Source organism: Artemia sp. Qi Xiang Cuo, chromosome 21 (assembly GCF_049724085.1).
Source record: "Artemia sp. Qi Xiang Cuo chromosome 21, ASM4972408v1, whole genome shotgun sequence".
Classification (NCBI taxonomy): domain Eukaryota; kingdom Metazoa; phylum Arthropoda; class Branchiopoda; order Anostraca; family Artemiidae; genus Artemia; species Artemia sp. Qi Xiang Cuo.
This window is the reverse complement of record NC_142814.1, coordinates 32,457,016-32,472,477: the sequence shown is the minus strand read 5'-3', so window position 1 is coordinate 32,472,477 and position 15,462 is coordinate 32,457,016. Positions and strand designations below refer to the sequence as shown.

The 15,462-nt window shown below is 34.4% G+C and overlaps 1 protein-coding gene across 1 annotated transcript in view; it reads right to left on the bottom strand.

Moving 5' to 3' along the window:
• Positions 1-15,462, bottom strand: part of LOC148939457 (muscle, skeletal receptor tyrosine protein kinase-like) — a 160,590-nt gene that overhangs the window by 961 nt on the left and 144,167 nt on the right. Inside the window, exon 9 of the mRNA XM_089106883.1 lies at positions 7,806-8,048. Within this exon, the coding sequence (XP_088963009.1) occupies positions 7,806-8,048 (243 nt within the window). The remainder of the gene's footprint in view (positions 1-7,805; positions 8,049-15,462) is intronic.

Here is a 15,462-nt window from a genome sequence, read left to right as displayed (position 1 = left end):
TTCCATCTTTTTAAGCTTCCAAGCTGTGGACCGCTAACGCCGAAAAAAACGACAGTAGCTGCAGTTGAAGTCTGCAAAACGGCTAGTACGGCCTGCCCTCGGTCGATCTACAAATATTAAGTTGTTTTTGGCTGTTGTTTTAAGATTTTGGACAACTATACAAGGGTAGCCTCCGTCAAGTCAAAATCAAAAATGGAAACACGTTTTATGTTTTGTCTCTACCATCGAAGCTGTTAAACTGTTTATTTCCCAATGTTATTTTTCTACTACATTTTTTTATTGTCGGATTTCGATAATCACTTTTGTAAGAAAGAGAAAGGAACCAACTCCCATTGACTTTTTCCAATGTTCGCTTATCTTTAATGTTCCCATTGTCACGTGGAAATTTTTCTCGTCGTTCGCGAAAATCTGATTTAAAGAAGAAATATTTTATACCTTTATTGAGGACATTTTATAGATAGAAAAGGTCACAACACGAGACTTAGCATGTCTAGTAAAAAAACGAATGCAGCAATTCACCTTCCGAAAAACTACATTAGAAAAACTTCTTAGAAAAATATAAGCTCCGATAATAGCTTTAATCAGAATTTGTAATAGGCAAGGTCATGTTGCCCAATTGGTTTTTTCAGGTCGCAGCCTAGAACCCTCCAGCTTGAGGTGAGTCAGTAGGGAGCAGCCTACTGATGATTTTCTGCTTTTTTCTACAACGTATGGGCTAGAGAAATGAGAAGAATAAATATATTAGAACAGACAAGATTATATTGCCCAATCGGCTTTTATAGGCAGTAGCCTAATGCCCTCGAACTTGAAGCGCCTCCTCATGATTTCCTATTCTTTTTTCTAAAATGTATTTGCTAGAAAAATCAGTACAATATTAAAACCGGCAAGATCATACTGCCCGATCAGCTATTGTAAGCTGCAGTCTAGGGCCTTCAAGCTCGAGGTGCCTGTTCGAAAGTTCCTGTTTTTTTTTTTTTTTTTTTTTTTTTTGCATATATTTGCAAGAGAAATGGACCGAACATTAGAACAGACAAGATCATATTACCCAATCAGCCATTCTACGCTGCAACCTAGACCCCTCAAACTGGAGCTTACTACTCACCAGTCTTTTTTGCAATATATTTGTTCATCAAATGAGTAATGGTTTAAGAGCCTGGCATTACTAGTAAAGCTTTTTACTTACTTTAACTTTTGGCAAAGGAACTCACCAATTGAATAATCTAATTCTTTAAAGTAGCCCGGCTTTTGGCCCATTGAGACAAAGTATTTCGGTCAAGGAGAATTAATCAGATCTCTTACGTTTTAAACAACGAGCCTCACTTTGAGCCCCTTATAATCTTGAGGTTAACATCGCCTGAGGTTAACATCGCCTCCTTTTCTTCTATATTTCCCCTCCCAGCCCCTTAATATTATTCATGAATCGTCCAGTCACTAACAGAACTAGAAGGCTAATGCAACATCATAGTTTAAAAGGCTTGTTTAAAAGTGTTTTTTTTTTTCATATCTAATCACTTTTTATAAATTCAACTTGACAACGCGATTCTACAGCGCCATACAGCACCCAACAATAAAAAGATCGAAGCTGAAACTTAAAACAAACAAAAACTACTGCTTCGCGGTTTAAACATGTCTTTGAAAAACAGTTTCAAACAAATCGGCTCGTCGTATTTTCCAATATTTGTAGAATTCTGAAAAACTAGCGCTTTACAGAAAACTAAGCTTCCTTGAGTTTTTTTAGAGCGTTACAATCCTGTCGTAAAATTTGTTCATTTCATGGCCGGTAAAAGACTACTGAGACCTTTATGAATCATTCTTTTATTTTGTGCAGGTCGATTATGGATTTTCCCGCTTGTATTCCTGTTTTTTAGCGCCGGTTTTGTGTTTTCAGTGAAGCGTTAGTTTTTCACAATTCTACAAGTATAGGAAAATATCACGAGCCACTAGTTTTAAACAGTTTTTCGAAAATATGTTGCATAAACGGCGAAGCAATAATTTTTGTTCGTTTTAAGTTTCAACTTCCCATTTTACTCTCATCAGAAAAAAACTATATATTTTTTTTTATTTATTATGCATAAAAGTTCCTTTGATTCTTTTTATTCAAACTTCATAGGAGAAAAAAAAAATAATAAAAAAAATAAAAAAACTTAGGAAAAACGCATGCGAACCAAAATATTATTACATATAGAATTTCGGAATAATTAATTGAAAAAAGTGTATCGGCTTTTTCGCTGTCAAGGTAGCAATTCGTGGTTGAATTCTAGTTTCCTTGGGAATTGACAACTATTTTTATTGCTAGGCAATTGATTTTTAGGAATATGAATGCGAGAAATGCTTTGAATTACATTAAGACCAACCCGAGAGATCATTACGTCAAAAACAACCAGAAACAAGTGGCTGAAACAACGAAATATTTTTGAAATAACAGGGCCTAAGGCAGTTCATAACATCACAAAGCCTTAAGTATAATAAAAAGAGGCATTCCTATTTCTGATGCTCTTTAATATCGGTTGCAACTTTAATGAATCTAATAAAGACCCTTGATTTACGAATACACCAATTGACACAGAGAAAAATAATGGAAGCGTGAATAATACTCAAGAAAAAAAAAATCAACCCTTCTATATATGACCATCCAGATATGAGGTGCTTGTTTCAAATCTCCAAAAACCAAAAACTTGACAACAACAAATAGTAGTAGGTGCTCATAACAAATTTCACAGTATATCTCTTCACTAAATACAAACCTTTCTTGATGATTCCTTTTTTTGTTTATGAGTTTTCTGTAGAGAGTCTACTTTTAGCTAATATATGCTGATTATTCATGGGTCAAAAAACCTATCACTGGCAATGCTGGTTGGATTTATCAAGCCACTATACAAGTTTGTTTTCTAAGTAGTTACTGTGGGCATTGCCCAAAGCCTCTGGATAATTTCTTCTTTTACTTTTGTATATCTTATTTTTTCTTTATCATTTGTCAGATAGCTGTTCTACAGTGAGTCTCCAATTAAAAGTTAGTCTTTCGTTATGTGTGAATAAGTACCGTTTTCCAAAACTTATAGGGAGTAGAAACTGTAGAATTACAGTTTGGGCTATCTTAAGGGGATATTCACCTCTCAGGATTGGTATTTTCCAGGAAGGAGAATACAAAGGTTTGTGTATGGGAGATAGGGAGGGGTATTCTTCCATCGGTTAAACTTTGGCTCAGTTAGCTCAGGAGGGTAGGGAGTCACCTAACTCCCTACCCTCCAATAGGGGTGCAAGGTGCGGGTCCTTAACTTCAACGTTTTGACGTCTAACAGTACTAGACTTCCAAAATATTATGCAGAAGTTGACTCTAGTCACATTTTTATTTACTGAAATTTTGGGGGAGATAGATGGATAGTATAACTAAGGATAAGCTAGTTCTTAAAACTGAAAAGGACAGTAACTCACCAATTTTGTATATTTGGATTAACAGGATTAATAGTGCATTTTCTCAATCCTGGTTTTGTGCGCACATTTTTTGGAGGTTTTGTGCGCACATACCAGCCATACCTTCACCCTCTGAACACGTCTCTGGAAACCGAGTGGGAGACTCGGGAGAATTTAAGATAAGAACTCAGAACGAGCAAATTTTTGCCAGAAAACCAACAGAATAGGGTAAACAATCCCTTTCCAAACAAACTTTCTTTAATATTTTAAAGAAAGTAATGCAGTAGGCGAATAAAACTTGCTGGAATCAGATTAGATATCTCGTCCTGAATATCTCTAAGCCATTTTAAAATATCGAGGAAAGTGTAATCGAAAATCGAATGTTTGCCCTACATCCAGTCTTCCCTGCTTCTTTTAACAACCAACAATTACCTCCAAGCAATCCTATTAATGAGCCTTCATTAAGGATTACAGGATAGATGGTTAGTTTTAGTAACGATAGGATTCTGTTTGTTTTCCTTCAGAACGAAATTCTTAATGCGAGTACGATTATGCTTTAAAATCGATTGTTTGTTAAATTATGTGGCTGGGTTGGATTCTCCATAACTAAATTAAATTATTACCAGCCAACGATATTCTAAGATTATTTACTGATCTTGAAATTTCTCGCTTAGGAAGTAGGAGATTTAGTGGTACTGCAAAATACATAAAGGTAAGGTATTTCCCAGCTCTTAGGAAACAAGGGACTTATCACACTCCAAAGATCTCACTAATAATATCAAGTAAGGTCTTCGAATTTTACTCTTCACTAGATCCTCTCTTTAAAAGAGCTTCTCTCCAAGGATGAAAGAAGATCAAAGGAAATTTGACTATTCTACCAAATCCCTTTGTTAAAGGCCTTACTCTATTCTTAGAGAAGCCAGGGATTCTTTTCTGGTAAATTAACTGATGATAAAGAATGAACTGAAATGTGGCCAATGAGTTCATTGCAATTAAATCTCACCGAAGTCAGGAGTTCTCTTTAATTGGTAACATATTAAAAAAGATGAACGGTGCATTTCAGGTTGTAAGCCGTAGTAAATTCACATTAACTACAGAAGTTTCTTAAAGTTGACACCTACCGAGAACGGTTGTGAAGTAACTAGCGGCTTATTAGACTTATAAGGACACAGTCTCCAAATGCATTTCACTCTAACACTATTTTAAATATGTTTCAATCTGATTCTAATAGCGATGATGATAATGAAGCAGAATTACTTCGCTAAAGTAAATTCGAAGTTACTTTTCTGTCGTTCTAGCTATTACGAAAACGTCAGCTGTAAGGGCAAAGTTAGTTTCAATTTAATTTTTACTGAGCTTGGAATGCACCTGAAGTGAAATGATATAAATGAATTTAATACCGTTCAAACCAATGACGCCAACAAATATCATCTTAGTCGTCAAAAATTTAAAAGTCTTTGCGCACAAATAGGCTTTGAGCACTAGTCCAGCGCTTGTCCAGTGGATTGAGCGCTGCCTGGTAATATATCACCCAGAGTGCAACCTCAGTTGCCGCATGACTGACGCAAGGGCATCTGTGGTTGAAAAGCACCGTTTTGAATATATAAATATATAATATATATATATATATATATATATATATATATATATATATATATATATATATATATATATATATATATATAAATCTGTTTGAAGCACTTTGGCTGCAACAATTTGAAAAGATTAACACGGGGGAAAAAAAGTAAAATAAGGTAAAAGTATTTTTTAGTAGTTATTGAAGATCAACTTATTTTGAAAAAAAAAATTTTTTAATTATTTTAATAGGAAATTGAAAAATAAAAAATGTATTTCAGTTCTATCAAGTCCAAAAACACTAACAAAAAGCCAGCCAAAGATTATAAATACCTATAAAATAGGTTATATTGTGAAACAACAACGTAAAAATTGTATTATGTCAATACGGTGTTATTCTAGTTAAACTAGGGTATCTGTTCGCATCTAGGACACAACTACATTCCGGACCCGGGTAAGAACACCTCGGACGTCTACTAAAATTGATTTTAGGGTAGGATCAGTAAAAATGACGCGAGCTTATTTTGGACGCTGTTACGATTTATGGTAATTCAGTCCAAAATGAGCACTAATAGGGTATTACAAAAATAAGAACTGGCTTAATTTGTTAAAAGTATGAGAGGTGGAAATTGTGCAATTTTAGCGAATATTAGAGGCTATAGTAATGAGATGTATGTAAACGTCTTTCCCATTTCTTTTCTCTTTACTAAATGAGTTTGATTATATATAAAATTAAGTATTGTCCGAGAAGCGATAGTTCAAATGTATTCCTATCTTTACCTATTCACAATGCGGACATTGCAGTTGGTAATGTCGGGCTCTCACCTTTCAGTATGGATCGTGTGACTTAAACAATCAAAGTTTTCCTGGCGGCGACAATGATAGGCTTGAGGTTCTCGTGGGAACAGTTTCATTCAAGGATTTTTAATGAGTCAAATGAGCTATATCAGTTAGAAATTTGTTCAGTATTTGTGTAGTACAACAAAGTGGTTGATTGAGAAACAATTACATTGTTAAGAAGAATTATTGGTAATTACTCTGGTATATGATACATAAATTATCTCAGATGGTCTCTCAGCCCCTTTTTCCCTAATGTTACTATTCTTCCCTACCTCCAATGCGTTTAATATGCCTCTACAAATCTAAATTTAGATAATTTTCGAAAAAGTAAACGATGAACACTTTTGTTTTAAGTACGGCGAGAAAAGAAACATTTTATTGGAAATTGATTACTACTTTGTATTTATTTCCTTGAGAGATATTGAAAATTCTCGAAAGTTTAAACTTTTTCTCCTGCCTCTGAAGTATCGACAAGGTATGTATTATTTTGCTGTTAAGCCCTATTTGAGAATATAGTGATGCATTTGTCCGATTGTGTTTTCTATTATTTTATGTATAGGTGACTGATAATTTGATCTATTGGAATATTCTCTTGTGTAGAATCCTATAAGATTTAGTTTCAGTCAATATTTACACTTGTTAATGATGACGAAATCCTGTGGTACCAGGGTAAATTGAAGCACTGCTTGACAATACAGGGTCCAAGGTTCAATTCCAGCAGCCACAAGATCGGGCAACAGATTGCCTAATCTTGCTTGGGCGATTGCCCGCTACATATCCCTGTAAAAAAAAATTCAGCAACTGAAACGTTAATTCGACGCCCTGCACGCCACCAATGGCTCTGGATCTTCATCCTTTATCCTTAGTGATGTTTTGGCTAGCCCACTTGGCTATATCCTATGGCGTTTACTTTTGCCTTTGTGTTGTTGGTGTTGAAAATCATGTCAAGGTTTCCCTTATTCAAGTACACAATTCCTGTAATATTGATAAGGGAAGCGATTCTTTATCGTTGGATTTTTTTTCTTAAAAGAATTGATAAAAATAAAGCATAAAAAGTCAAATTTTGAATACTGCCTTCTATTAACAGAACGTCAGAATCCAAAAACCTTCGAAAGCTAACCAAATTACAAAATCATAATTCTGAAAATAAATGAGAGATGAAAGAATCACATATATTTTTAACCCCAATTCTCAGGGAAGCCAAAACTTCTTTCTCCGAAAAGACATTCCTCTATTCTTAGGGAAGTATTACATTCTTTTTAAATAAATTAACTCATGACAGAAGATGAAATGAAATGCAACAAACAAGCTTTCATTACAATGACGTCAACGAAATGTCATCTTTGAGCAATAAACCTTTCGACATTTTAAGTATTTCCGCCAAAAATTTCTTTTATACCTTTTGCTAGCAGGCTTCCTCTATCATAAGAGAAGTCATCGATTTTTTTTTATACAAATTAACTGATGACAAAGAATGAACCGAAACGTGACAAACGAGTTCATTGTCATTCAAACCAGTGACGTCAATCAAATTTCCAACTTGCCTAAAAAAGGCAACGAGAACCCTTCCAAAGTTACAAGTGGTCTCACCATAAAAATTTCTTTCATAGCTTTTAGGAGTGCCGATTACTGCCACGTCATGAAAAAGTTACTACTGCTTTAAAACTCTCGATAGCTATCCAAATTACAACAATGAAATTCTCAGTTGGAGCGGTAAAGCAGATCAGATTCTTAAGGCCACAAATCATTCACAGGGAATAAAACCTACAAATTCGGATATACGATTATATAGACCTTCTCTTTTCAAACAGTTCGTAAACGAACCGTAAGTAATTACAATAAAAACTAATATATACGCCCACTTGTATGTGCAAAACACTTTCCTGTTTTATGAAAATAATTTTTTTAACTTTATCAAAAAAAAAAAAAAAAAAAAAAATACAACGAACGAATGATATAAATTGGATAGTAGTACGTACGACAATATGGTATATCACAGTGTTGCCATCTAACAATAGGGTCCATTGTGTAGCACCACGGTTTTGGTTCTTCTCCACCTGGATTTCGGCAGTAATTTTTAGCATCTTTCATTTCTTCAAAAACTGGGGGTGGGCGATTGTGAGAATGTGGCGACTGACTATTCCATGACTGACAAGCTATTCCCTGTTTGGTAATATTTGCTTCACCAAGATAAAACCGGCCATTACCTCTTAAACAGGTCTCTATAAAGCAAAAATGAACTTGCATATAGAGGAATAAGCAAAAACATGGAATAAAAGTAGTAAAAAAAATGAAACTGTTTTCGTGACAACCCTGCCAGCAAAGTGGATTGATGCTCTGTATGGCAATACCGCAAGGATGTGCGACGGGCTTGATACCTGCCCATGTAAAAAAAAAAAAGTGTAGGTAATTTCTGATTAAATGTATTTTAGTAAAGGAAGTTACAATATGCATTTTGTTACAAAAACTAACCTTTTTCTTTTGAGAAAAAGCAAAAAACAAAATAATACATTAATGCTTTGACACTTAACTTTGTTTTAATAAATTAAATAATAAAACAAGTTTTTTTTTAACTGAAAGTAAGGAGCGACATTAAAACTTAAAACAAACAGAAATTATTCTGTATATGAACGGGGCTGTCCCCTTCTCAACGCCTCGCTCTTTACGCTAAAGTTTTTTTATTGTTAAAGAAAAAAAGAGTTGTGAGAAAGAGTCAAACTTTAGCGTAAAGAGCGAGGCGTTGAGGAGGGGAAAGCCCCTTTCATATACGGAATAATTTCTGTTCGTTTTAAGTTTTAATGTCACTCCTTACTTTCAGTAAAAAAACTTGTTTTTTTTTATTTGATTTCTGAATGTTTTAAATTAATGCAGGTTTTGATTTTGGCTCACCGTACATGAATAATTAAAAAGAAATTTGCATATTAATTTTTCTTCTTTTTTTCGCTAAATGGCTTTCTCGAAAGTTGTTTAATTTTATTTACGAACGTTTTTATTAGTAATAAATATACGTAACTTACGAATTAACTTACGTAACGAACTTCTATATTCGTATATTTTTATTACGTATATTAGGGGGGTTTGCCCTCTAGTCAATACCTCGCTCTTAACGCTAAATTTCGAATTTTTCCAATTCTTTAAGAATGACCCCTTAATCACAAAGGTCGTTAATTAGAATAAATAGCTCTTATGAAAGTACTAAAAAAACTTTAGAGTAAAGAGTGAGGTATTGACTAGGGGCGAACCCAATCATATACGCGATAGTTTCTGTTCGTTTTAAGTTTTGATGTGCAAAAAATTTTTCAGTTGAAAAGTGTTTCAGTTAAAATTTTTTTTTTGTTTACTTATATATTTAAAATCAGCATTACAAGCCCATACTTTTGATATATTTATTGACATCAAACTTACGTTTTTTTAAGTTTCGATTGCTATTCAGCTGTATCGCTTTTTTTTATTACGTATATGTTATTACGTATATGAGGGGGCTCTGCCCCTAGTCGATGTCTCGCTCTTTACGCTAAAGTTCGAATTTTGTTCGAATCACAAATCCCTGAATCACAAAGGCCGTCTAATTAGAATAGAAGTTCTTTTGAAAGCCCTAAATAAACTTTAGCATAAAGGGCGAGGTATTGAATAAGGGGCGAAACCCCTCATATACGTAATATTTTCTGTTCGTTTTAAGTTTTAATGTTGCTCCTTACTTTCAGTTGAAAAAACTTTTTTTTTAATTTCTGATCGTTTTTTAAATAATGCTGGGAAATCCGGCGCCCCCTTCATAGAAATGTCCCTTCCCCCAAGGAAACATCCTCCATGAAAATATATTCCCACGTGATCCCCTCCTCCGATCCCCCTCCCACCAGAAAAAATCCCTCCCGAAAACGTCTGTATACTTCCCAATAACCAATAGCGTATGTAAACAATGGACAAAGTTCATAGCTTGCAGCACTTCCTCCGGGAACTGTGGGGGATTAAGTCATCCTTAAAGACATATTAATTAGATTTTCAACTGTGCTGAACAAAATGGCTATCTCAAAGTTTGATTGGCTGACTTCGGGAAAAAATGAGCATGGGAGGGGGCCAAGTTTCCCTCCAATGTTTTTGGTCACTTAAAAAGGGTACTAAAACTTTTAATTTCAAATGAGCCTTCTCGCGATATTCTAGGACCATTGTGTCAATACGATCCCCCCTTAAAAAAAAAAAAAAAAAAAAAAAAAAAAAAAAAAAAAAAAAAAACACGCACCCGTGATTTTTCTCCTGGCAAAATACAAAATTCCACATTTTTGCACATAGGAGCTTGAAAAATCTACAATAGGGTTTTCTGTTGCGCTGAATCTGATGGTTTGATTTTCATTAAGATTCTATGTCTTTTAGGGGGTGTTTCTCCCTTTTTTCGTAAATAAGTTAAATTTTTCAGGCTTGTAACTTTTGATGGGCAAAACTAAACTTGATGAAACTTATATATTTGAAGTTAGCATAAAATCCGATTCTTTTGATGCATCTAATGGTATCAAAATTCCGTTTTTTAGAGTTTCATTTACTATTGAGCCGGGTCGCTCCTTACTTACAGTTCGTGGTCCACGAACTGTTTGATTACATTTAAAAATAATGCTGGGATTTTATATTGGAATTAAGCACAGTGACTTCTTAAATTAAATCTTTATTGCTACTCATATTTAGAATATCCTCGGAATAAGGCGGAAACTTTGATCCAATTATAAGTTTCCAGTTACAGCCTTCGACAATACAAACGAATATTAAGAAAATCGTACTTGGATCTTGGAACTACGCTCCTGCCAGTAACTTTGGAATAGAACTAGTAGAAGTAAGAAGTTTAAAACTCTGAAGATTTAGAGGTATCCAAAACTTTGTTACTCAAAAGTTTACAAGGCACCTCAAAATAGCCTTTTTTGCAAACCCTTACTAAAACCATCGTTTTTGAGAAGAAGTTAATAATAATATATAGAAAAATCGAAAATTCCAATGAAACTTACCAAAAATTTTTGGTTTTAAAGATTACAATAGCAGAGTTTTAAAATGTCTTGTCTATTCAGACTCTAATCAGATGTTATTCAGACACAAATGACTTTAATTGGTTAAAGTGTACATGCCTCATTATTTACTATTACCAGCAAATTACGTCGGGATGAAAACTGGCAGTTGAATTTCAGACCCATCAAGCTATCAAAACCCAAGGCTAAACAGAGGGCTAATCAACCATAACCGTTTCCGTTCGAATATTACTCTCTCCTCTTTCCCGAAGATTTGTAGATTGTAAACATTCTTTTTAATTTTAGATTTTAAAAAAAGCTCATGGTTTTCTGCTCTTGGTCAATTTAAATTTAAATTGAAATGTGTGGAAAGCTTTGGTCCAGGCAAAGAAAACATCAAGATGTTGCATCAAGGTTTAAACGTCCCGTAGTGAAGTAGTGGGACTGATCTCTGCATGGTAATATGAGACCCAGAGTTCAAACGCAGCTGCACTAACCCACGACAGGGCCAAGGTTTTGATTCCTTTGTGACTATACTAAAGCGTCTCTCTTGGACACCAGGCCCTAATTATCAAATAAAATTCATTTTGATAACTTAATATTATTCCTTCTCTACATTCATTGTTTCACCCCTGGCACTAATTATCAGATAAATATGCTTTTCATAAATTAAAGTTAACTCTAAGCTCATTTCTTCTTTTCCGTAATTAATTTAAAAAAACAAAGTTTTTCCGAGGGAAGTAAAGAGCGAAGTTGAAACTTAAAACGAACGAAAATTATTACTTCACATCGAATCTAACATAAATCAATGAGACCAAAGTAAACCAATCAACTGGTGTAAATAAATGTGTCCCAATGTTTGTAGGATTACAGAAAACTAGCGCTTTATTTTTTTATATTATCCGACATCTGCAAGTGCCATATGACCCTAAAATGGCACTTTTTGTGCCATTTCTCAAGGAGTGATACTAGCAGGCTACCAGAACATCGTAGACAGATCTAGTATAGCTCATATAGAAGATATTGCTCATATCTACGTCTTTTATGTAAATTCCACCATCAGCAAGTTCCAAATGGCACTAAAAACGGAACTTTTGGTTCCGTGTCTCAAGCGGAAAAGCTGGGGCTATTGGGCTAGCAGAACTTATAAGATTGATGTTTAATGGCTCATTTGAAAGCTATTGCTCTTATATATGTAGGCCTTCTTTTTTTATTTTTTTTATTAATTTTACCATTCGTAAGTACGATATAGCACTAAGAACAACACTTTTGGTGCCACTTCTTGAGCGGAAAAGCTATGAAGTACAAAACAGGTACTATTGTAATAATTATGTTCCTAGAACTCATAGCTGGATGTTTACAAGAACCCATCCCGTACATTACCCCTCCTAGCCCCGTGAGTAATTTTCATAAATAGTCTGCTCACCAGTAAGCTACTGAAGCATTAGCAGGCTACCACACTGTCGTATATAGATGTTTAATAGCTCAATTAAAAGCTATTGCTGATATTTACTAGGTTTAAAAAAATTCTACCATCTATTTGATTTCACAGATTTCAATGTTAAATAGTTTCTGGGGAGAATTTGCAATGAACTCTTTGTCATGGTTGAGGCATTAGCTGCAACCTAGTAAAGACCGAACCCCTCACATATACTCCCCCTCCAGGCCCTCTTATTAAGTTTCATGAATCGCCAACACATATTAAAAGTAAAACATCATTGCAAAAACAAATTAACTAAAACTAAAAACTTTTCAACAAAAAATCTACGAAAAATTAAGCTTGATTGATCAACAGTTTTGAATTGAACCTTGAAACTTCATTCCGCTGTAATGAAGCCTGTGTGCTAGTTCTAACGGCGGTAATTGAGGAGAAGGGACCTTCTTGTCCGCTTAGTTTTTTGCTCTTGCCTAGGTTTTGAAAAATAATTCTTTTTTGTCATTTCATTGGAAAATGTACTTGTTTCATTTAAAAAAATGGAGGAAACAACCGTAAGTGCACTTTGTGGGAATGTGCTATCAAGTCAAATTTATAAAAAGCGATTAGGCATAAATATAAGCTTTGAAATGATCCCTTAAAGAACATTATTTTGGTACAGTAGCCTTCTAGTTTCTGCTAGTCAGTAGGTGATTTATAAAGCCCTGTCTTCATTATGACTTTATCTGGCCAAGTCGGCCGAGTAAAAGCAGCTTTTTGCTCATCAAAAAACAAACGTTCCTGAAAAACATGTATTGTTTTGTGAAGTATGGATAATGAACTTTATGTTATAGACTGAATGTTTTTCGTAGCTGTCAAAGTTGTTTGCAGCATTTTCTAGAACTGTCTTATCTCCCCTAGATCGGTGAAAATTAGAAAATTATATTAAAAATAAGTTTTCAACTGAAACTAAGGAGCGACATTAAAACTTAAAACGAACATACGTTATTCCGTATACAAAAATTATCATGACACCGTTGTTTCTACATTAAATTTTAATCAAAAACGATTAACAATTTTTTTTTTTTTTAAACAAAGTTTTTCCGAGAGAAGTAAAGAGCGAAGTTGTAACTTAAAACGGACAAAAATTAGTACTTCACAGCCTATCTAATATATATCAATAAAACTAGTACAAATAAACCAACTAATTTTGTTTACCTATGTTTTAGTATTATAGAAAACTAGTGCTTTACTGAAAACACAAAAGAATATAGGAGTTTTGGTATAGTAAAAGCAAACCAATTAACATCACTTTTTACAGAATAAAAATATTATCAATCCCTTGTAGGATTAATTCCTTTTAAGATAAAGCTACAATTTATTTTAGGATTGTTGCTTTATTTTTTTACGTTTAATTTGGTATCACTTCTGCACAATGGCTCAGTTCAATGACTGGCTCTCTTTTGTTTCTGAAAAGGACATGTCGTGATTAGTTTGTACACAAGTTTTAAGTAAAGCCATCTTGATAGTATTAGGACTATAGACTAGCTTTAGAATTTGTATCATAGCTTGAAATTCACTGTAGTATAGAGAGAAATAATCAGATTTCCAGAGTTCATTTATGTCGTATTTGAGCTTCATTTAAAGTAATACTAAAGCATATTTTTTACAATTTAAGACTGTATATTACTCACTTTAGTTGGTATTATAGTTGGCCACACCCAAATGCTACTTGATACATCAATCCAATATTTCTCTATGCTATTGAATTACTTCGCGGCTATTAACAAATATTTAATTTAATTGTTTTTAATTGTATGCTGAAAGTTACTGATGTCACGACTGGTGCAACGCTATGAAAAGCTTTATAGATTCGTTTATTGTTGTCAGGCTACATAGTCACTTTTGATTCTTAAATCATTATTCCTGATTTCTATACTAGACTTTTGTGTTTTCAGTAAAGCGCTAGTTTTCTATAATCCGAAAAGCATGGGAAACATAATTAGTGGCTTTATTTGTACTAGTTTTATTGATATATATTACATAGGCTGTGAAGTAATAATTTTTGTCCGTTTTAAGTTTCAAATTCGCTCTTTACATCCCTCGAAAAAACTTTGATTTTTTAAATTTCTCGTTATAGGAGGTCTAATTTCCTATGTTATCGAGATATCTTCTGCGAGAGAAGGTATTTGAAAGCTCTGTTGTAAAGATTGAGTCAGTTTTTTAGTACAGATAAAATGACCGGTTCGGTTATACCTAAGGATTCTCCCCCCTCCCCCCCCCAGCCTAACACTGAGCACAGTGGTCTGAAGTGACGTGAGTACATACGTCCAAGGGAGATTTCCAACGATAATTTTTCTCCTTCCAGACACAATTCAATAGGTTATAAAGACATAACCGGACAAGTCATAATTTAGTTAGGTTGTTTTACATACGGTGTGGAGTGTAAGCCCCAGATTATGCTGGTCACCTCCTTTACCCCCTAAAGTACGCATAACAACAGGAACTGTATTACTTTATCTTGCCACTCCGCATTGAAGGAGTTGTCGTAGAAGCTTCGGAGGGGGCTCAGTCAATTGTAAATTTAAAGTTATAGCGCCCTTTTTAAGAGTCAAAAGCGAAGGAGGGCAACCAGTTCCCTATTACGCCGTTTTTAGCTATCCTCCCCATAAAAGCATCGGGTAAAAATTTTGAGACAGTCATTTTGCGGAAAATAGTCAAAAAATCCAATAACTATGCTCCCGGGGATGACACGACCACCCATAGCCCCTGGCGAAAGGGCTGAAGTTATGTAAGTTGTCCATATTTTACACATAGGTTTTGTTATTGGGAAGGTAGGGCATATTTGATACTGTGTTTCCAAAAAGACTGAGGGTATCAAGCCAAAACTATCGGATAATGTTGAACAAATTCAAAACACTACATGCATGCAGATTGTAAAAAAAAAACATATCAGCAACATCTCAAAATCGGCGGAGGGTATTAAGTTGAAGCTTTCAGGGCATGTTGAGGGGAATGTTGAACTAACCAAAAGACAGTATGTGCACACTACTACTACTACTACTAGCATAACTACTACTGCTACTGATATTACTACTAGTGCTACTACTAGTACTACCATTTCAACTGTGACCGTGACAGCGACCACTTGCGACTGCTCACAATTGCTACTTCAACTACTTGCGACAGCGATTATGACTACTTGCAACTAAAACTGCCTGTGACTGCGACTACTTG